This window comes from Nerophis ophidion, linkage group LG03 (genome assembly GCF_033978795.1).
Source record: "Nerophis ophidion isolate RoL-2023_Sa linkage group LG03, RoL_Noph_v1.0, whole genome shotgun sequence".
Lineage (NCBI taxonomy): Eukaryota > Metazoa > Chordata > Actinopteri > Syngnathiformes > Syngnathidae > Nerophis > Nerophis ophidion.
Window position 1 is genome coordinate 55,385,040 of NC_084613.1, and position 23,103 is coordinate 55,408,142.

Here is a 23,103-nt window from a genome sequence, read left to right on the forward strand (position 1 = left end):
TCCCCCTTCTCAGGGATTATCTTCCCTATTTTGATCTTGGATACCTGGTCACTTATAGCAGTGTTTTTCAACCACTGTGCCGTGAGATACAGTCTGGTGTGCCGTGGAAGATAATCTAAATTCCCCTATTTGGGTTAAAAATATTTTTTGCAAACCAGTAATTATAGTCTGCAAATGATGTGTTGTTGTTGAGTGTCGGTGCGGTCTAGAGCTAGGCAGAGTAACCGTGTAATACTCTTCCATCTCAGTGGGTGGCAGCCGGTAGCTAATTGCTTTGTAAGTGTCGGAAACAGTGGGAGGGATGGTGCAGGTAAATATATGTCTAATGCTTAAACCAAAAATAAACAAAAGTTGAGTGCCCCTAAGAAAAAACACTGACGCTTGGGGAAGGCTATCCAGAACGAAACTAAAACTGAACTGGCTACAAAGTAAACAAAAACAGAATGCTGGACGACAGCAAAGACTTACTGCGGAGCAAAGACGGCGTCCACAATGTACATCCAAACATGACATGACAATCAACAATGTCCCCACAATGAAGGATAAAAACAACTTTAATATTCTTGATTGCTAAAACAAAGTAGATGCAGGAAATATCGCTCAAAGGAAGACATGAAACTGCCACAGGAAAATATAAAAAAAAAGAGGAAAAGCCACCAAAATAGGAGCGCAAGACAAGAACTAAAACACTACACACAGGATAACAGCAAAAAATTCATATGGCGTGATGTGACCGGTCGAGACAGTACATCTACTTAGAGACAAAGGCTATAGTAATGCATGCTTGGTTATGGTTTAAAGTCATACCCAACAATTGCGACAACGACTTTTTACTGTCAACTGAGTTTTTTGTTTTTTTTTGTGATTTCTGCTTGGGTGTGCCTCCAGATTTTTTCAACACAGAAAATGTGCCTTGGCTCAAAAAAGGTTGAAAAACACTGATTTATAGCATATAAGAATATTCTGTTACTGTTAAGCAAACTATGAATAATAAAACACACCAAAACATATATCCTTTATCATAGCTACACATATGACAAAAAAGCGCGCGAAAATCAGTGGTATTCCGTGAGGTAAAATGAATTAAATGCGCTGAATTGCACTGAGTGGAGAGGACCACCACTCCAAGATGGCGCCCCCACGTCTTGTCAGCGTCAGTAGGCAGTAGCGGTCGATGCTGTGTCTACTTAGAAGATGTCTATAGCTAGCATCACACAGTGCTACTAGTTAGCATTTAGTAGCTAACATGGATAAAATAAACACTAAGTCAAACGTCACCGCATGAGGGTGGGATTATTTCAGTTATAATACTGTTATAAAACTATTTTTTTTAAAAAGTCCTGTCATGTTGTCATGTGATGTCAGTGTTAGTCACTTGGAATCTGCCAAACTTTTATTTATTGTTATGGTTGTGTAAATCCCTATGCTATTTTATTAATTTATTAAAAATGGATTAATTAATTTTAGTGTATATGTGCAAAGTTTTGCTAACAAATAAAGTACATTGTATTTTTTAAATTTATTCAACTTGGAGATTTAAACATTTTAATTTCAGTAACAATGTTATAATACACAAGAAATACACTTTTTCTTGCATTTGAAAGGATATGCATGCATTATTATTAGGTTGTATCATTAAATCAATGGTTGATGTTGTCTCATTAAATATAATGGCAATGATATTATTTTTGTGCAATAATTTGTAGGTCAATATATCGTCCAGCAAAAAATTTTATCGGCCCAGGCCTATCACAACTGTGCATTACTGCTTTCAGAAATGCTGTATGTGTTTTTATTTATTTTGTTTATTTTTTATTGCACACATGTCTTTTGTAATATTCTGGCAGAACATTATCAGAAAGTCCACCCCCCTTTGCTGTGTCTGTGTTTTAAATGGAATACATGAAATATTCAGTGTAAGCAGTAGAAACTATTCTTGTTTGGAATTCCATAAACATTGCATGAGCTACCGAGAAAACTGAATGAACAAAGATGATGCTTTGAGAGGGATTGTATGCCAATCTTGCATATTACTGTATTGTAGGGCTGGGCGATTACTGTAATTTCCAGGCTTTAAAGTGCACCTAAATATAAGGTTAATAATAAAAATGTTTGGACAAATTTTATTTTGTACATATAATGGCAGTTCGAGTCTATAACTCATAGATACACACATTGTAACATGAACTAATTACAAGTGCGCTTGTGTTTATTTTCAAAAATAACAAAATACACTGCCTGTAACACAGCATACAGAAGCCTACCAGTGAAGTCATTGAGGGCAGTCTTTGTCATTTTCCCCCTATTCGTTGGCGCACGGCGGTCCGACCTTTCAGTGCCTGGTAGTAGAGTTCAGTTCCAGGCAGCAGCTGTTTTGATGGCTGAGTCAATGGTCTTCAGATTTGGGGCTCCGATGTGTGCATTATGTTGTTTCTTCTCCACGATAAGGATGAGTCGTGTTTTTAATCCATAAATTAGCTGCAGCATTGTATAAAGCGCACGGTTAAAAATAAAGAAAAAAAAGTAGCGACTTATAGTCTGAAATTTACGGTAATCAAAATTGACATTCAGGGCCTGATCTGAACATTATGTGCAAAGTATAAAATTGCATGTAATATTAGTGGGTGTGTTGTGTGTGATGTACTTAGACTATGTGTACAATTGATAACAAGTGCAAAAGTGTTGCAGACTAACCTATTTAAGTGAAGTGTTTGCATGTACCGTATTTTTGGACTATAAGGCAGACTTAAAATTTCAGAGAGGGGCGGAGCTTTGTACCGATCATCTTTGTTCATTCAGTGTTCATTCAGACCTGAGAGGCCCAAACGCATTGTGAGGGTCTGCTGGGAATGTCTGGCAGAGTCTCCTGTCAGAGAAAGTTTCAATTCCCACCTCCGGAAGAACTTTGGACATGCCACGAGGGAGGTGCTGGACATTGAGTCCGAGTGGACCATGTTCCGCACCTCTATTGTCGAGGCGGCTGATTGGAGCTGTGGCCGCAAGGTAGTTGGTGCCTGTCGGGGCGGCAATCCTAAAACCCCTTGGTGGACACCAGCGGTGAGGGATGCCGTCAAGCTGAAGAAGGAGTCCTATCGGGTCCTTTTGGCTCATAGGACTCCGGAGGCAGTGGACAGGTACCGACAGGCCAAGCGGTGTGCAGCTCCAGCGGTCGCGGAGGCAAAAACTCGGACATGGGAGGAGTTCGGGGAAGCCATGGAAAACGACTTCCGGACGGCTTCGAAATGATTCTGGACCACCGTCCGCCGCCTCAGGAAGGGGAAACGGTGCACTATCAACACCGTGTATGGTGCGGATGGTGTTCTACTGACCTCAACTGCAGATGTTGTGGATAGGTGGAAGGAATACTTCGAAGACCTACTCAATCCCACCAACACGTCTTCCTATGAGGAAGCAGTGCCTGTGGAATTTGTGGTGGACTCTCCTATTTCTGGGGCTGAGGTCGCTGAGGTAGTTAAAAAGCTCCTTGGTGGCAAGGCCCCAGGGGTGGATGAGGTCCACCCAGAGTTCCTTAAGGCTCTGGATGCTGTGGGGCTGTCGTGGTTGACAAGACTCTGCAGCATCGCGTGGACATCGGGGGCGGTACCTCTGGTTTGGCAGACCGGGGTGGTGGTTCCTCTCTTTAAGAAGGGGGATCGGAGGGTGTGTTCCAACTATCGTGGAATCACACTCCTCAGCCTTCCCGGTAAGGTTTATTCAGGTGTACTGGAGAGGAGGCTACACCGGATAGTCGAACCTCGGATTCAGGAGGACCAGTGTGGTTTTCGTCCTGGTCGTGGAACTTTGGACCAGCTCTTTACTCTCGGCAGGGTTCTTGAGGGTGCATGGGAATTTGCCCAACCAGTCGACATGTGCTTTGTGGACTTGGAGAAGGCATTCAACCGTGTCCCTCGGGAAGTCCTGTGGGGAGTGCTCAGAGAGTATGGGCTATCGGACTGTCTTATTGTGGCGGTCCACTCCCTGTACGATCAGTGCCAGAGCTTGATCCGCATTGCCGGCAATAAGTCGAACACATTTCCAGTGAGAGTTGGACTCCGCCAAGGCTGTCCTTTGTCACCGATTCTGTTCATAACTTTTATGGACAGAATTTCTATGCGCAGTCAAGGCGTTGAGGGGTTCCGGTTTGGTGACCGCAGGATTAGGTCTCTGCTTTTTGCAGATGATGTGGTCCTGATGGCTATATCTGACCGGGATCTTCAGCTCTCACTGGATCGGTTCGCAGCCGAGTGTGAAGCGACCGGAATGAGAATCAGCACCTCCAAGTCCGAGTCCATGGTTCTCGCCCGGAAAAGGGTGGAATGCCATCTCCGGGTTGTGGAGGAGACCCTTTCCCAAGTGGAGGAGTTTAAGTACTTAGGAGTCTTGTTCACGAGTGAGGGAAGAGTGGATCGTGAGATTGACAGGCGGATCGGTGCGGCATCTTCAGTAATGCGGACGTTGTACCGATCCGTTGTGGTGAAGAAGAAGCTGAGCCGGAAGGCAAAGCTCTCAATTTACCGGTCGATCTACATTCCCATCCTCACCTGTGGTCTAACGAGCTTTGGGTCATGACCGAAAGGATAAGATCACGGGTACAAGCGGCCGAAATGAGTTTCCTCCGCCGTGTGGCGGGGCTCTCCCTTAGAGATAGGGTGAGAAGCTCTGTCATCCGGGAGGAGCTCAAAGTAAAGCTGCTGCTCCTTCACATCGAGAGGAGCCAGATGAGGTGGTTCTGGCATCTGGTCAGGATGCCACCCGAACGCCTCCCTAGGGAGGTGTTTAGGGCACATCGAGCCGGCAGGAGGCCACGGGGAAGACCCAGGACACGTTGGGAAGACTATGTCTCCCGGCTGGCCTGGGAACGCCTCGGGATTCCCCGGGAAGAGCTAGGCGAAGTGGCTGGTGAGAGGGAATTCTGGGCTTCACTGCTTAGGATATTGCCCCCGCCACCCGACCTCAGATAATCGGAAGAAGATGGATGGATGGATTAAAATTTCATTTTCTCCATATATACATATATATATATATATATATATATATATATATATATATGTGTGTGTGTGTGTGTGTATATATATATACATATATGTATATATATATATATATATATGTGTGTGTGTGTGTGTATATATACATATATGTATATATATATATATATATATATGTATGTATATATATGTATATATATGTGTGTGTATATATGTATGTGTATATACATATATATATACACATATGTGTATATAAACATATATATTTATATATATCCATATATACTTATATATACATATATGTGTATATAAATATACATATACATACTGTATATTTGTATATATATACATATATGTGTAAATATATACAAATACATATGTGTATATGTATACATAGACATATATATGTATATACAGTGAATAAAATAAGTATTTGAACACCCTGCTATTTTGCAAGTTCTCCCACTTAGAAATCATTGAGGGTTCTGAAATTTTCACAGTAGGTGCATGTCCACTGTCTGAGCGATAACCTAAAAAGAAAAATCCAGAAATCACAATCTATGATTTTTAAACAATTTATTTGTGTGATAAAGCTGAAAATAATTATTTGAACACCAACATTAATATTTGGCAGAGTAGCAGGGGAACCTTCTGTGCTATGCATGATTTCAAACCATGACGTCTTGGTGTATTACCAACAGTGACCATGGAAACAGTGGTCCCAGCTATTTTCAGGTCATTGACCAAGTCCTGCCGTGTAGTCCTGGGCTGATTCCTCACCTTTCTTTGCATCATTGAGACCCCACGAGGTGATATCTTGGATGGGGCTCCACTCCGATTGAGATTGACCGTCATGTTTAGCTTCTTCCATTTTCTAATGATTGCTCCAACGGTGGACCTTTTTTCACCAAGCTGCTTGGCAATTTCTCCGTAGCCCTTTCCATCCTTGTGGAGTTGTACAATTTTGTCTCTGGTGTCTTTGGACAGCTCTTTGCTCTTAGCCATGCTGAATGTTTGGGTCTTACTGATTGTATGGGGTGGACAGGTGTCTTTATGCAGCTAACGACCTCACACAGGCGCATCTGATTCAGGATAATACAGTGGAGTGGAGGAGAACTTTTAATGGCGGACTAACAGGTCTTTGAGGGTCAGAATTTTAGCTGATAGACAGGTGTTCAAATACTTATTTTCAGCTGTATCACACAAATAAAGTGTTAAAAAATCATAGATTGTGATTTCTGGATTTTTTATTTCAGGTCAAGCGCGATATAAATCTAAGTTATTATTATTTTATCATTATTATTATTATTATTATTATTATGTGACACTCTCCCATCCAGTCTGCTACACAAATGCGGAAAACAGTGGAAAAACGGAAACACAGAGCTGACACTACAACGTAAATAGTTTGTATCCAAAAGGAATTCCATGTCTGTTGTTTAGACACCCTTTGGTCCAAAAACTACACTTTTAGTTGAGAGCGGGATGATCGTGCATCAACTGAAATCAAAGTTAAAAGTTAAATTAATCGTAATTTAGATTTATTGTTCAGTACCGTGTTATACTGTTAATTCAATGGACTATATGCATTTTTTGTCATGTTCCATATGCACGCCTGGTCCGATGAGACGCTGCACACACAGGCACGCACACACAGAGTCACATAAACTGTCCTGACCTAATTGAAGCCCAGCAGTTTACCCTGGGTCATTCGCTATACCTTCCTTATTTTAATGAGAATTTTAATTAGCATGTTAATTGCCTAATGTGATCAGAGGGGTGACTAGCTATAGCTGGATAGCTGCTGTTGGCATCCAGCTGGGCCATAACACTAGAGGCGTTCCACTCTGATGAACAGAACTCAGCCAGGATGAGTTTTATTAGGCGGGCCTGGGGAGTAAATGGTTTTCAAGATGTAAAGTTTGTTTTGTTGTCTGTTTACATTTCTTGTGCAGAATATAGTGAGGGTGAATATTACCTGTTTAGAAACATTGTTTAAATAATCACCTTCAGTTAATATGCTGCAGAGAAAGGGACCTAACGTTAATTAATCATGACTAAGCTCAGGGGCCTAGTGGTTAGAGTGTCCGCCCTGAGATCGGTAGGTCGTGAGTTCAAACCCCAGCCGAGTCATACCAAAGACTATAAAAATCGGACTTTGTTACCTCCCTGCTTGGCACTCAGCATCAAGGGTTGGAATTGGGGGTTAAATCACCAAAATAATTCCTGAGCACAGCCACTGTTGCTGCTCACTGCTCCCCTCACCACCCAGGGTGTGGAACAAGGGGGAGGGTCAAACACAGAGGGTAATTTCACCACACTTAGTGTGTGTGTGACCATCAGTGGTACTTTAACTTTAAGTGTCACAGTGTTTACATTAACCTACATACCAGATACAACACATTATTTTAACAAATAAACAATACAACAATTAAACATTACACAAGAGGGGGACGGCGTGGCGAAGTTGGGAGAGTGGCCGTGCCAGCAATCTGAGGGTTACTGGTTCAATCCCCACTTTCTAGCATCCTCATCACGTCCGTTGTGTCCAAGGGAGTAGGTTTGATTTTGAGATTGGTGGGGACACAAAAGTGCTCCAAGGCAGCACTCTGAAAGTTGACTTGTTTTTTTTTTTTACATTAGCAATCATAATTTCACGTCATGCAGATGTTATAGGGTAAAGTAACTAAAATGAAAGCAAAGGAGACAACTTGGAAGAGTTCTCATCTTTACTCTTTAGTGTAGGGCAGTAGTGCAACTGTGCATCATACTGCCAATTAACATAGCCTACTGTCCATCAACAACAACATCAGAAATACATTCATGCAATACAACATTGTAAATAAACATAAATGAACTGTAATAATCCTTTCCCCAACTTGTGTTTAAATCACTCACAATTGTTCCTTTCATCTACTTCTTTCTATTGCTGCTTTTGTACTGTAAATATGTTACATGAAACAAAAAAAAATAAAAAAAATAAAACGGAAATGTGAAATCCGGTGATCTGATTGGCTGTTAACCGTGGTTTAAATATTGAGCACGGCTACCATTCTAAAGCCTTATCACAGCGTGGGCTATCACTCCGCCTCAGGCACGTATGACTGGTATGAATGGAAGTTGTTGTCATGTATCCATGACAACGGACTGTTGCAGTCCGTAGAAACAGACAGCTGATGTTTTTACGATGTTAAAAAACGGACTAAAGTAGTTGAATTCACATGTTTAAGGTTAACTTTCACCTACGGGGAGGGTTAACAATGGTAGAGGGGACTGAGCATTGACTTTCACCTGGAAAAAAAGCGGAGGAAAAGACGAGATGCAGTGCTAAGTTGGAGCTAATGTCTGGATAGGTGGGACTGTTTTTTTCCACAGTGAGGAGTGACAGCGGGAACAGCCAATCACACGTAAGTTAGCATAAAAGCGGCAACCAATCAGGGAGCGATATTTAGGTTAGAGGCTGGACTTCTAGCAGAGACCGACATTTAACCCGTTCTGTGCCATAATCATTGACTAAACATTACGGGCAGCGCTTGTATTGATAGTGACTACACAATAGCGGCTGGATATTGGTAGGGACGTGTCCCTAGCGTCCCTACCCAATTCTACGCCCTTGGTTGTGTCCTGAAGCAAGACACTTCACCCTTGCTCCTGATGGGTGCTGATTAGCGCCTTGCATGGCAGCTCCCTCCATTAGTGTGTGAATATGTGTGTGAATAGGTAAATGTGGAAGTAGTGTCAAAGGGCTTTGAGTACCTTGAAGGTAGAAAAGCGCTATACAAGTACAACCCATTTTTCATTTATTTATCATTTAAGGTAGAAGTCAAACTTTCACATACACTTAATATTCAATGTTTTATCATTTATACTTCATATTGCATTGTTGCCAGTGTCTAATGTGTGTTTGTGTGTGCGGGGGAGGTGTTAAAGTTGAAGTTAGGTGTTGTTGTTCTGTCTGTTATAGCTAGCTTCATCAATGAAAACTGAAATGCTATTTTAGTACAGATAATTATTGTTACATCACAATCAACGCTCTGCTGTGTGGGGAAAACAAAAATATGTATTTGAGCGTGAGTGCGTATGTGTGTGTGTGTGCGTGTGTGTGTGCATCCATATAACAGTGTATTAGCGATTACTCAAGAAAATATGGCTTTTTCGCATTTTGTACTATATTTCTACATTTTGCCGATCTTCCCACTTCAATTTGGTATGAAATTGATATGCATTGCCATGGCAGAACATTCTGTAGCATTCAAAGAACGTAATATGTAATGTTTCGGGAATCGAAAAAATGTTTGATGTTTGCACCAATATGGAACCAAAAAGTTATCCAAATGCAACCTTTAGGTAACATTAATTGCCTCTTGATTTCATTGTTTGGGCTATACAACTGGTGGTCTGCGAGTTCAGTTAAAAAAAATGTGTGAGGGTCTCACATTTTTGCAGCAGATTCTCAAAAACACTTGACTGCTGTCATAGAGATGATTTGCAGCAGATTCTCAAAAACACTTGACTGCCGTCATAGAGATGATCTACATCCATCCATCCATGCATTTTCTACCACTTGGCCGTCTCCGGGTCGCAGGGGGCTGGATCCTATCCTAGCTGCAGATACACACTGGACGAGTCACCACCTCATCAAAGGGCCAACACAGATTGACAGACAAACAATCCCACTTAGGTTCACACACTAGGGACGATTTAGTTTGACTAGCTTTTTTATAGAATGTTTTTTAAAACCAGCAGAGCGCTCCTGTAACTCTGACAAAATAAATATAGCAAAATCAAATGTCTACTGTAGAGGACACTGGTTCTCTAAAATAAACAAAATAAGTAAGTGAAAGAAGAAGTCCTTCCCCTAGGTTTTAGCTTTCTGGAAATGTGGTCCCAAAACAGTTTAGTTGAATATACACCCAGGCATCCCAGATATCCACGGTAAAGTGGAATTCCGCTATTTTTCTCGCCAAATTGGTATTTATTTATTTTTTTAGATTTCCGTATAAAACCTCTAATCGGGCCGCTCGCTGTTAAAGTGGTAACTACGCTAGCAGGCTGAGTGCTGCCTACACTAACTGACTTGATCACGCTTTCCAACATACTGTGGAGCAGCCTGTGCTAACTGCCGCGTCCATGCTGTCTAAATGTATGTTATTATTCTGTTCTAACGTGTGGACACAACCTTCTAGCAGAGACAACCTCTCTACAAGAAGTGTGCAATTGTTGCCATGAAGCCATTCTCGTGTTAGAGTGGCGATGCTTTTGGCGAAGCTAGGCTAAGCTCGCCTGCATGTGAAGCGATAAAAAAAAATCAAAGAGTTAATGCTTTGAATGATTCAAAAAAGTCGAGTTTGGACCAGGCCTAAAAATTTGTATTAATCACTAGTTTTAATTACACCAGCATATCAGCACAAACACAACAACAACATCAACCGGCACTCAGTTCGTGTTTCACTCGATGTCCGCTTACATTGAATTTGGCACGTTACTGCTCATTCATGTCGAAACTCTACTCTCTCTCGTGTGTGTGTGTGTGTGTGTGTGTGTGTGTGTGTGTGTGTGTGTGTGTGTGTGTGTGTGTGTGTGTGTACTGTACTCAAATTAAGTGTGTGTCTTTTGCAGCATGACTTATTGCACTCTACACTGCCAAACCGATATCTAGTTAAGGCTTCAATTGTAACTGTGGTGCATCTTTGCAATGTTCGTGAAAGCTTTTTGGTAGTTTTAATTATTACTACGTTGGACCAATTTGTATTATTCATGTACTAAGATGTCACATGTATCACTTAAAATACGCAAAATAATGTGACAAATGTGTAGTGTAATTGTATGAAAATAATGTGACAAATGTGTAGTGTAATTGTATGAAATATTTACAGCTCTACTTACAGCAGCTGGTTATCCACAAAGATTGCATAATAAAAAACAACTTGGACAGTCAATTAACTTTTAATACATTTTATTTAAAATTAAATATATGATTTAGGTATACCTGATGTTCGCTCTTGAGCTACTATTTTAGATTTCTTTATAAAACCACTAACTTGGCCAAGTACAACCAGGTGAAGCCTAAACTAACTCAGTATGTTTTTCTCAAAATGTTCGGCACTTAATAAGGTTCCTATAACCCATGGAAAAACCTTAATCCGATCGTGTTCGGTTTTTAAAAGTCGCCAATACGCGGCATATAACCCGGAAGCAGATACCATTCAATAAAAACGTAAGCAACAATTGTAATGAAGAATAGACAAATTAAAAGAGCTGAACATTTTCAAGTGCTTGTCCAGGGTGTACACCGCCTATCGCCTGATTGTAGCTGAGATAGGCACCAGCGACCCCAAAGGGAATAAGCGGTAGAAAATGGATGGATGGATGGATTTTCAAGTGCATCGATGTTAGAAAAAAAGAAACAGAGATTTATTGAATAAAATAGCTCAGGAAATGGAGAATGTCGGCTTAATTTGGACTCCGAACAAAATACAAAAGAGATGAAAGAGAATGAAACAGCTATATTACAAGGTGGAGCGTACACAAACCTCTTCACGCTGCATGTGTGAACTCCAAACTGATTAACAATATCCTTATAATCCACACAACTGGCAAGATAGTCTGGAAAAATAGCAAACTTCATCTGCAACAGTGACATGAACCGTCTTTTTCTCCGGATTTAAAACTCCTTTCATCAACACAGAGCCTCATAAATGAATTCTGAGACATTCGAAAATTTTGTTTCCATGATTCTGCGTCTGAAAATTCCTTTGAAATAAACTCTAAAGCCGGTCTTCCTTTGCTTAGGACCTGCATCTACTCTGATACATTCTTGGTAACGTCATTTTCGTAGCGCAATCTAAGATCATTTATTGATGCTGTCTGCTAATTAACATCAACATAGCCATTAAAAACGTAATTTCTGTAATCTGTGCTGTGTCAGTATTACAGCGGACGTCATGTACCACAGAGCTAGGCTGTTAACTTGTAAGGAGCCACAGAGGCTAAAGTTACATAATCGGTCAACCCTAAAAGATATATATTTATCCCCACTAAAAGGACATAAGCGCCCCCCAGTGTACGGGAGGCACACGGCGTATGACCAGTGGTCTCATTAGAGAGATTGCATGGACACTGGGACTTCACATTTAGGTGTGAAAATACAAAAAAACTAACTATTTGAGATATCAGACTAATTTAATCTATGGAAACACAGTGACTGGCGTGTTCACACTTCTAGGCGCACTGTGGCGAGCTGGCTGTTTATAGAGTCAAAGATAGCTACGCTAGCCACGCAGTAAGCCTAGTGCAGCCTGCGCCAACTGGCGTGTCAATGCTGTCTAAATGTATCATATTATTTTGCTGTGACATGTGGACACATTCCTCTAGCACTGGGGTGGACACATTCCTCTAGCACAGGTATGGCTCTAGAGCCAGCTGTGGCTCTTTTGATGACTGCACCTGGCTCTCAGATAAATCTTAGCTGACATTGCTTAACACAATAAGTAATGAATAATTCCACTGGTAATCGGTGTTAAAAATAACGTTCAGAATATTAAAAAATTCTCATGCATTTTTATCCATCCATTCCGTTTTCTACCGCACCTGTTCAAAAAGTCAAGAATGGTAAGAAGTATTTTATTCATTATTAGTTAGCTGCAGAATAAAAATGTTATTCAAAAGAATAACAGACGTGTTATACCATAATGTTGGTTTTACATAAAAATGCACACATTGAGTTGTATTCAGTATTAAAAAAATATATATTATATGGCTCTCACGGAAATACATTTTAAAATATTTGGCTTCCATGGCTCTCTCAGCCAAAAAGGTTCCCGACCCCTGCTCTAGCAGGAACAACCTCTCTGGGGACGGCGTGGGGATGGCGTGGGGACGGCGTGGGGACGGCGTGGCGCAGTGGAAGAGTGGCCGTGCGCAACCCGAGGGTCACTGGTTCAAATCCCACCTAGAACCAACCTCGTCACGTCCGTTGTGTCCTGAGCAAGACACTTCACCCTTGCTCCTGATGGGTGCTGGTTGGCGCCTTGCATGGCAGCTCCCTCCATCAGTGTGTGAATGTGTGTGTGAATGGGTAAATGTGGAAGTAGTGTCAAAGCGCTTTGAGTACCTTGAAGGTAGAAAAGCGCTATACAAGTACAACCCATTTATTTATTTACAAGAAGTGTGCAATTGTTAAATAAAGCCATACTCGCGTGTGTACCGACATCGGGGGGGATGATGCTTTCGGAGCGAGGGAAGCTTGGCTAAGCTAGCCTGCATGTGAAGCAATGAAAGATCAAAGAGTGAATGCTTTGAATGATTTAGAAAACATTTTGAGTTTGGACCGCGTTATAATACAAACCTCGTTTCCATATGAGTTGGGAAATTGTGTTAGATGTAAATATAAACGGAATACAATGATTTGCAAATCCTTTTCAACCCATATTCAGTTGAATGCACTACAAAGACAACATATTTGATGTTCAAACTCATAAACTTTATTTTTTTTTTTGCAAATAATGATTAACTTAGAATTTCATGGCTGCAACACGTGCCAAAGTAGTTGGGAAAGGGCATGTTCACCACTGTGTTACATCACCTTTTCTTTTAACAACACTCAATAAACGTTTGGGAACTGAGGAAACTAATTGTTGACGCTTTGAAATTGGAATTATTTCCCATTGTTTTTTTATGTAGAGCTTCAGTCGTTCAACAGTCCGGGGTCTCCACTGTCGTATGTTACGCTTCATGTGCCACACATTTTCGATGGGAGACAGGTCTGGACTGCAAGCGAGCCAGGAAAGTACTCGCATTCTTTTTTTACGAAGCCACGCTGTTGTAACACGTGCTGAATGTCGCTTGCCATTGTCTTGCTGAAATAAGCAGCGGCTTCCATGAAAAAGACGGCGCTTAGATGGCAGCATATGTTGTTCCAAAACCTGTATGTACCTTTCAGCATTAATGGTGTCTTCACAGATGGGTAAGTTACCCATGCCTTGGGCAATAATGCACCCCCGTACCATCACATATGCTGGCTTTTGAACTTTGCGTGAATAACAGTCTGGATGGTTCGCTTCCCCTTTGGTCCGGATGACACGATGTCGAATATTTCCAAAAACAATTTGAAAAGTGGAATCGTCAGACCACAGAACACTTTTACACTTTGCATCAGTCCATTTTTAATGATCTCGGGCCCAGAAAAGCCGGCGGCGTTTCTGGATGTTGTTGATAAATGGCTTTCGCTTTGCATAGTAGAGCTTTAACTTGCACTTACAGATTTAGCAACAAACTGTATTCAGTGACAGTGGTTTTCTTAAGTGTTCCTGAGCTCATGTGGTGATATCCCGTGCCGTCTGAGGGATCGAAGGTTACGTTCATTCAATGTTGGTTTCCGGCCATGCCGCTTGTGTGGAGGGATTTCTCCAGATTCTCTAAAACTTTTGATGATATTATGGAATGTAAAAAAGACCATATATATTTTTTCAACCGATTTCCGAACTCTAAATGGGTGAATTTTGGCGAATTAAACGCCTTTCTGTTTATCGCTCTTTTTGCGATGACGTCAGAATGTGACATCTCCGAGGTAATACAGCCAGCATTTTCATTTTCAACACATTGCAAACATTGGGTCTCAGGTCTGTTATTTTCCGTTTTTTTTACTATTTTTTGGAACCTTGGAGACATGCCTCGCCGGTGTGTTGTCGGAGGGTGTAACAACACTAACAGGGAGGGATTCAAGCTGCACCACTAGCCCAAAGATGCGAAAGTGTCTGCCGCCAGACCCCCATTGAATGTGCCAGAGTGTTCCACATTTTACCGGCGATGACAGACATGGCACAGAGATGTATGGATAACCTGCAGATGCATTTGCAACGATAAAGTCAACGAAATCACAAAGGTGAGTTTTGTTGATGTTGACTTATGTGCTTATCAGACATATTTGGTCGCGGCGTGACTGCCAGCTAATCGATGCTAACATGCTACGCTAATCGACGCTATCAATTTATTTACCAGCGGTGCTAAAGCAGACATGGCACAGAGATGTATGCATTTGCAACGATAAAGTCAACAAAATCACAAAGGTGAGTTTTGTTGATGTTGACTGCCAGTTAATCGATGCTAACATGCTATGCTAATCGATGCTAACATGCTATTTACCGGCGGTGCTAAAGCAGACATGGCACAGAGATGTATGGATAACCTGCAGATGCATTTGCAACGATAAAGTCAACGAAATCACAAAGGTGAGTTTTGTTGATGTTGACTTATGTGCTTATCAGACATATTTGGTCGCGGCGTGACTGCCAGCTAATCGATGCTAACATGCTACGCTAATCGACGCTATCAATTTATTTACCAGCGGTGCTAAAGCAGACATGGCACAGAGATGTATGCATTTGCAACGATAAAGTCAACGAAGTCACAAAGGTGAGTTTTGTTGATGTTGACTGCCAGTTAATCGATGCTAACATGCTATGCTAATCGATGCTAACATGCTATTTACCGGCGGTGCTAAAGCAGACATGGCACAGAGATGTATGGATAACCTGCAGATGCATTTGCAACTATATTACGTTTCCTTCCACCCACATTTAATGTGAGAAAAACACTTACCAATCGACGGATTTAAGTTGCTCCAGTGTCACGAGATGAGAAAGTCCTGATCATTTGGTCCGCACATTTTACCAGTGATGCTAACGCAGCTATTCGGCCATGCTATGGCTATGAATAGCGTCAGTAGCTATTCGCTCAATAGCTTCAGTTTCTTCTTCAATACTTTCATACTCCAACCATCCGTTTCACTACATGCGTAATCTGTTGAATCGCTTAAACCGCTGAAATCCGAGTCTGAATCCGAGCTAATGTAGCTATATCTTGCTGTGCTATTCGCCATTGTTTGTTTACATTGGTAGCACTGTATGACGTCACAGGGAAATGGATAGTCGCATCGCAAATAGCGAAAATCAAGCACTTTAAAGCTTTTTTTAGGTATATTCCGGGACCGATACAATTTTGAAAAAAACTTAAAAAAATACAACAAGCCACTGGGAACTGTTTTTTATTGTTTTTAACCCTTTTGAAATTGTGATAATGTTCCCCTTTAAACTGCTACAGGAAAACACCAACAAAACAGGAAAAGCCACCAAAATAGGAGCACAAGACAAAAACTAAAACACTACACACAGGAAAACAGCAAAAAACTCCAAATAAGTCAGGGAGTGATATGACCGGTGGTGACAGTACACATACTTTGAGAGAAGAGCTATATTGATGCATGGTTAGTTATGGGGTAAAGTCATACCCAACGATTGTGACAACGACTTTTTACCGTCAATATCGGCTGCTGAGTTAAATTTTTTAATGTTTTCTGCTGGTGGTGTGCTTCTGGAGTTTTTCATCAAAAAAAATGTGTCTTGGCCCAAAAAAGGTTGAAAAACACCAGTGTAGTGATCTGTAATTACCCAGTAGTGGCTGCAGAGACAGCGGCAGGCTTCACAGTAAGTTTGAGGGCTTGAGTAAGCGTTCGAAGAGTTGTTCTCGTGAGTGTGTGTCACTACACGATCAGTACCGGAAGACATGGACGGTTGACAAATGCACGAAGACTACGTCATTTCTGTCAACCTGTTTTACGGCAGTTATTTTCCTGCATGCGTCACTGTTACCATGGTTTTCTTTTTTGTAATCTTTATTTGAATAACTATATCATGTAAAATATTATATACAAAACGAAACAAACGTTGCCTAAGACTACAGTATTTATTTTGAAACCGTACAGAAACTTGAACGATGTGCTCAGCAGCCTTAAATAGTGGTGCTGAATTTCCCCCAGGCATCAATAAAGTACTTTCTATTTTGAATAGCAAATAAATCAATTCACAATACTGACCATTTCAAAGTCTACTTTTAATTGACTTACCCCGCCTTCCGCCCGGGTGCAGCTGAGATTGGCTTCAGCACCCTCCGCGATCCCAAAAGACAGAAGCAGTAGGAAATGGATGGATGTACATTTTGGAATGACTTGTATTGATATGGTGAATATATTCTCCCAACAAAAACATTGAACTAATGACATAAACTCTGGATGTCGTACATTCTTGGAATGGTTAATATTGATACAGTGAAGATATTTTCTCAACAAAATAAATTAACTATTGATGATCTCCTACAGGGGCAGCACGGTGAAAGAGGGGTTAGTGCCTCTGCCTCACAATACGAAAGTCCTGAGTAGTTCTGGGTTCAGTCCCGGCCTCAGGATCTTTCTGTGTGGAGTTTGCATGTCCTCCGAGGGGCTGCATGGGTTCCCTCCGGGTACTCCGGCTTCCTCCCACCTTAGAACACATGCACCTGGGGATAGATTGATTGGCAACACTAAATTGGCCCTAGTGTGTGAATGTGAGTGTGAATGTTGTCTGTCTGTCTGTGTTGGCCCTGTGATGAAGTGGAAACTTGTCCAGGGTGTACACGGCCTTCCGCCCGATTGTAGCTGAGATAGGCACCAACGCCCCCCGCGACTCCAAAGGGAATAAGCGGTAGAAAATGGATGGATGGATGATCTCGAACAGAAAAATATGTGGTTTTCTGTTCATGCCATTTAATAGATAGAAACCAATGGTAAGTTTTCTTGCATTTTTACAAACTATTCCAAAGCATCCTAAAAACGGAAACATTTATTCAACCCCAAAGCCCCCGCTTGAACCCTGGGTGATATTTTTCAATTCCTCTGTTTCGTATTGTATTTTTACCTCACTGGGATCCCTGTACAGACCTTAAGATATCTATAACCTAAAAGTTATAGTGGTGTTGACAATTGAGAAAGGGAATCTTTTTGAAAGTTACAATTTCTCTGTTGTTAGTACTGTATTGCATGTGCACCTGTACATATAAGGAACACAGGTAAGTATGTAGCAAATAAATCTAACCAAAAATATTGGGAAAAAAGAATGATGAGCATGTTGCTTCCATTGTTGTTTCATTGTACTGTATTAAATTTAGTTGAGCCTAAATTCAAAAGATGTGTAGTTGCCTTTTTTATAAACCCCTGCTGATGTCAGCAACTCATTGAAACTGGCCTTGGCTGACAGACACATAAGCTTTGATTTAGCCCTGTGAATCATTCTCTTTCTCTTGTTATTTTTCATTCAAACCCATTATTTTATGTTTCTTTTTTTCCACTCATAACTTATCTTTCATGGTATTCCATCTTATCCTTCCATGCTAAAACTTCCTCCTATTCGTTCCTTCTCACCTAGCTTCTAAACCAGATTTACTCTCCTAGTATTCATTTTTCTCCCCCTTTAATTTGTCTGTCTTTCAGTCAGATTTACTGCATCGAGAACGCTCATGGCCAGCTGGTGCGTGACCTGGACTTCAACCCAAACCGACAGTACTATCTGGCCAGCTGTGGGGATGACTGCAAGGTCAAATTCTGGGATGTCCGCAACATTCAGGAGCCCATCAAAACACTGGAGGAGCACTCGCATTGGTGGGTAGACGTGTATGTGTGTACATGTGTGTTTGAGTGTGTGTGTGTGTGTGTGTGTGCGTTTGTGCATGCGTATGCCTTTGAGATGGTGTTGTCGTTGACCTTGCGGACTTGTGTTCAAGCCATGTCAGTAACCATTTACAGCGTGTCCTTGAGAGTCCCAGTGAAGCATTCCTTTCTTTTATGACAAAACAGTTTTAAAGGACATTACCAATGATATGCTGATATTCAGCTCTAAAATCAACATAATCAGGGTTAACCACTGTTAAATACCATTTGAGGATCCTTTTGTACCTGTTGCATATTATAGTCATTCATAGCTATGATTGGCAAAACTACTTGCCTTACTTCCATAACAATATATGAATAGGTGTTGCCCGAGCCATGGAGGGGCCCAACTGAAACAAAAAGAAAAAGTACATGTTCACATTGGCTTCCTATTTCTAGCTCAATCTCATTCCAATCCACTTTATTTATATAGTACATTTAAACAATAACGTTTCCAAAGTGCTGCACAGCCATGTTAAAAACAATATTAAAAAAAACAATATTCTCCACCAATGACTGAATAAAAACAAAAAATAAATAAATATAAAACCAATATAAAAAAACAACAATATAAAAACAAATATGATTAAAAACTATTTTAAAGGGTAAAATCAATTAAAACAGTAAAATAGAAATCAAAGTGTATAACAAACACAGAGGACAACGGAGGACAGAGGACCACACAAATCACGTAGTGTTAAAAGCCAAAGAATAAAAGTGGGTCTTAAGACGAGACTTAAAACACTCCACTGTGGAAGCATTTTGAACATGGAGGGGCATTAACACATTGTTCAGAGGTAAAAATTAAACAGTAATATTTGACCTAAAATCTTGTGACGTGTGGCGACTGACAATGTTTAGGTTTAAAAATGTATTTTTTCCTGCTCTATAGTGATGCAGCTATTATTTTAGTAATCAAGTACTTTATTATCTGCTTGATTAATTGAATAAAAATCAATTTTACCATCAATGCAGGCTTTAGGGGAAAACATAAGGATTTTTCTAATGAGCTTTGACTTTGTTCTTATAAATGCACTTAACATTAAAATTGCACTTTTTCCATTGGATGGAGCATCACGATATCCACCCATCCATTTTCTACCGCCTATCCCTTTTGGGGATGCAGGAGGTCGCTGTAGCCCATCTCAGCTGCATTCGGACGGCAGGGTACCCCCTGGACAAGTCACCACTTCATCGCAGGACCAACACAGATAGTCAGACAAACATTTACACTCACCTTCACACACTACGGCCAATTTAGTGTTGCAAATCAACCTATCCCCAGGTGCATGTCTTCTAAGGTGGAAGGAAGCTGGAGTACCCGGAGGGGACCCACGCAGTCACGAGGAGAACATGCAAACTCCACACAGACAGACACAGATCCCAAGCTCAGGATAGAAACCAGGACCTTCGTATTGTGAGGCAGACACACTAACCCCTCTCCCACCGAGCTGCACGAAATATTACAATATACAGCATCTGACTTAAAACCAGGTACTAGATAATAAAAAAACTAACTAAACAAAAATACACTCTGATGAAGTGAGATAAATTGAGTGACAATGTATTTAAAAATCAAATACATACAAATTTGAAAAGGTATTATTGGAGGAATGGTGTTTGATTTTGGCCCAGTGGAAGAGTGGCCGTGCGCAACCCGAGTGTCCCTGGTTAAATCCCCACCTAGTACCAACCTCGTCACGTCCGTTGTGTCCTTGAGCAAGACACTTCACCCTTGCTCCTGATGGTTGCTGGTTAGCGCCTTGCATGGCAGCTCCCTCCATCTGTGTGCGAATGTGTGTGTGAATGGGTGAATGTGGAAGTAATGTTAAAGCGCTTTGAGTACCTTGAAGGTAGAAAAGCGCTATACAAGTACAACCCATTTATCATTTTAGACGAACAACTCGTTAGCATTAACATACAAACTGTACATACCAACATCTCCTCCAAGCTTGCATGTGTTGGAATAAAACATGTGTACTGATGAAGTACTGTATATGGACAGTCAACAGTGTCAATTGCCCTCTAGCTTACAAACACAAGTTTAATTGTTAGTTAGAAACCTCATAAAAAGTCAAATAAGCTAAAAGTAATGTCCTGGAAAGTATTCAAGACTTTAAAAGCTATAAAACATTGTGAGTTATTATTCTATTCTTTGTACTTGTTTAGATTGTAGAAAGGCACAAACAACATTGCTGAAATCAATGAAAACTCAGCCGTGCCACTGTTGATTGGTGTCTGATTTTATTAATGGCTTTATCTCCTAAATAATTGAATGCCCCGAGTACTTCTGGTGCAATAAAAGGTAGTTATACGCTAATTACATTTTAAATAGGCAGTTACTCCTTTTGACAGTGAAGGTTTAACCACAGTGGTCCTAATGCACCACATTTCTGCTTCAGCTTCTCCTCTGCTCGGTGAAGCTGCAGGCAAGTCCAGGAGCTGAACACAGTGCACTGCAGCAGTGTGTGTGTATGCATGTGTGCGTCCATGTGCAAGCAAGAGAGTAAGAGAGACGCCCTCTCCTGTGTAAGCCTAATAAATTAGTGTCTGGGAGCCAAGTTGGACTACTACTGCAGCACACCACGCCTTACCTGATGTAGACATCCTGTATGCAAAGCACAGACCCAAAAATGTAACGTCTCCAGGAGAGAGATAATCTTGGCTAGCACTCTCAATAGTGGTGGATTGAGGCAGATGGCATCTATTTTGATAATTCTGATATATATATATATATATATATATATATATATATATATATATATATATATATATATATATATATATATATATATATATATATATATATATATATATGTATATACATATACATATACATATACATATGCCCCATCTCCATATGAGTTGGGAAATTGTGTTAGATGTAGATATAAACGGAATACAATGATTTGCAAATCCTTTTCAACCCATATTCAATTGAATGCACTACAAAGACATGATATTTGATGTTCAAACTCATAAACTTTATTTTTTTTTGGCAAATAATAATTAACTTAGAATTTCATGGCTGCAACACGTGCCAAAGTAGTTGGGAAAGGGCATGTTCACCATTGTGTTACATCCCTTTTTCTTTTAACAACAATCAATAAACGTTTGGGAACTGAGGAAACTAATTGTTGACGCTTTGAAAGTGGAATTCTTTACCATGCTTGCTTGATGTACAGCTTAAGTTGTTCAACAGTCCGGGGTCTTGTTGTCGTATTTTACGCGTCATAATGCGCCACACATTTTCGATGGGAGACATGTCTGGACTGCAGGCGGGCCAGGAAAGTACCCGCACTCTTTTACTACGAAGCCACGCTGTTGTAACACGTGGCTTGACATTGTTTTGCTGAAATAAACAGGGGTGTCCATGATAACGTTGCTTGGATGACAACATATGTTGCTCCAAAACCTGTATGGACCATTCAGCATTAATGGTGCCTTCACAGATGTGTAAGTTACCCATGCCTTGGGCACTAATACACCCCCATACCATCACAGATGCTGGCTTTTGAACTTTGTGCCTCTAACAATCCTGAAGGTTATTTTCCTCTTTGTTCCGGAGGACACCATGTCCACAGTTTCCAAATATAATTTGAAATGTGGACTCGTCAGACCACAGAACACTTTTCCACTTTGCATCAGTCCATCGTAGATGAGCTTGGGCCCAGCGAAGCCAGCGACGTTCCTCGGGGTTGTTTATAAATAGGTTTGGCTTTGCATAGCAGAGTTTTAACTTGCACTTACAGATGTAGAAACCAACTGTAGTTATTGACAGTGGTTTTAGGAAGTATTCTTGAGCCCATGTGGTGATATCCTTTACACACTGATGTTGGTTTTTGATGCAGTACGGCCTAAGGGCTCAAAGGTCTGTAATATCATCGCTTAAGTGCAGTGATTTCTCCAGATTCTTTGAACCTTTTGATGATTTTACGGACCGTAGATGGTAAAATCCCTCAATTCCTTGCAATAGCTCGTTGAGAAATGTTGTTCTAAAACTGTTTGACAATTTCCTTTCAAATTGGTGACCCTCGCCCCATCCTTGTTTGTGAATTACTGAGCATTTCATGGAAGCTGCTTTTATACCCAATCATGGCACCCACCTGTTCCCTATTAGCCTGCACACCTGTGGAATGTTCCAAATACAATAAGTGTTTGATGAGTATTTCTCAACTTTATCAGTATTGATTGCCACCTTTCCCAACTTCTTTGTCACGTGTTGCTGGCATCAAATTCTAAAGTTAATGATTATTTGCAAAAAAAAAAATGTTTAGCAGTTTGAACATCAAATATGTTGTCTTTGTAGCATATTCAACTGAATATGGGTTGAAAATGATTTGCAAATCATAGTATTAGAAATGCATGCTCTACCACCCAAAATGTATTTTCTTCAATTGAGCTTCTGTCTGCAACCATCTCCTAGTGTATATTATGTACACTATGTTTACAGTAAGTGTCATTCACTCGTATTCAATAATGTTTCACACCTTCTATACCAGTGGTCACCAACCTTTTTGATCCCAAAATCCCTGGTCTCTGGCAATGAACCAAGGCAAGAACTACCCCTGTGCCAATTGTGTGTGTGTGTGTGTGTGTGTG

At 40.8% G+C, this 23,103-nt stretch overlaps 1 protein-coding gene across 1 annotated transcript in view; it reads left to right on the top strand.

Moving 5' to 3' along the window:
- eipr1 (EARP complex and GARP complex interacting protein 1) overlaps nucleotides 1–23,103 on the top strand; it is a 158,500-nt gene that overhangs the window by 121,458 nt on the left and 13,939 nt on the right. The window contains exon 7 of the mRNA XM_061895652.1: nucleotides 18,286–18,453. Within this exon, the coding sequence (XP_061751636.1) occupies nucleotides 18,286–18,453 (168 nt within the window). The remainder of the gene's footprint in view (nucleotides 1–18,285; nucleotides 18,454–23,103) is intronic.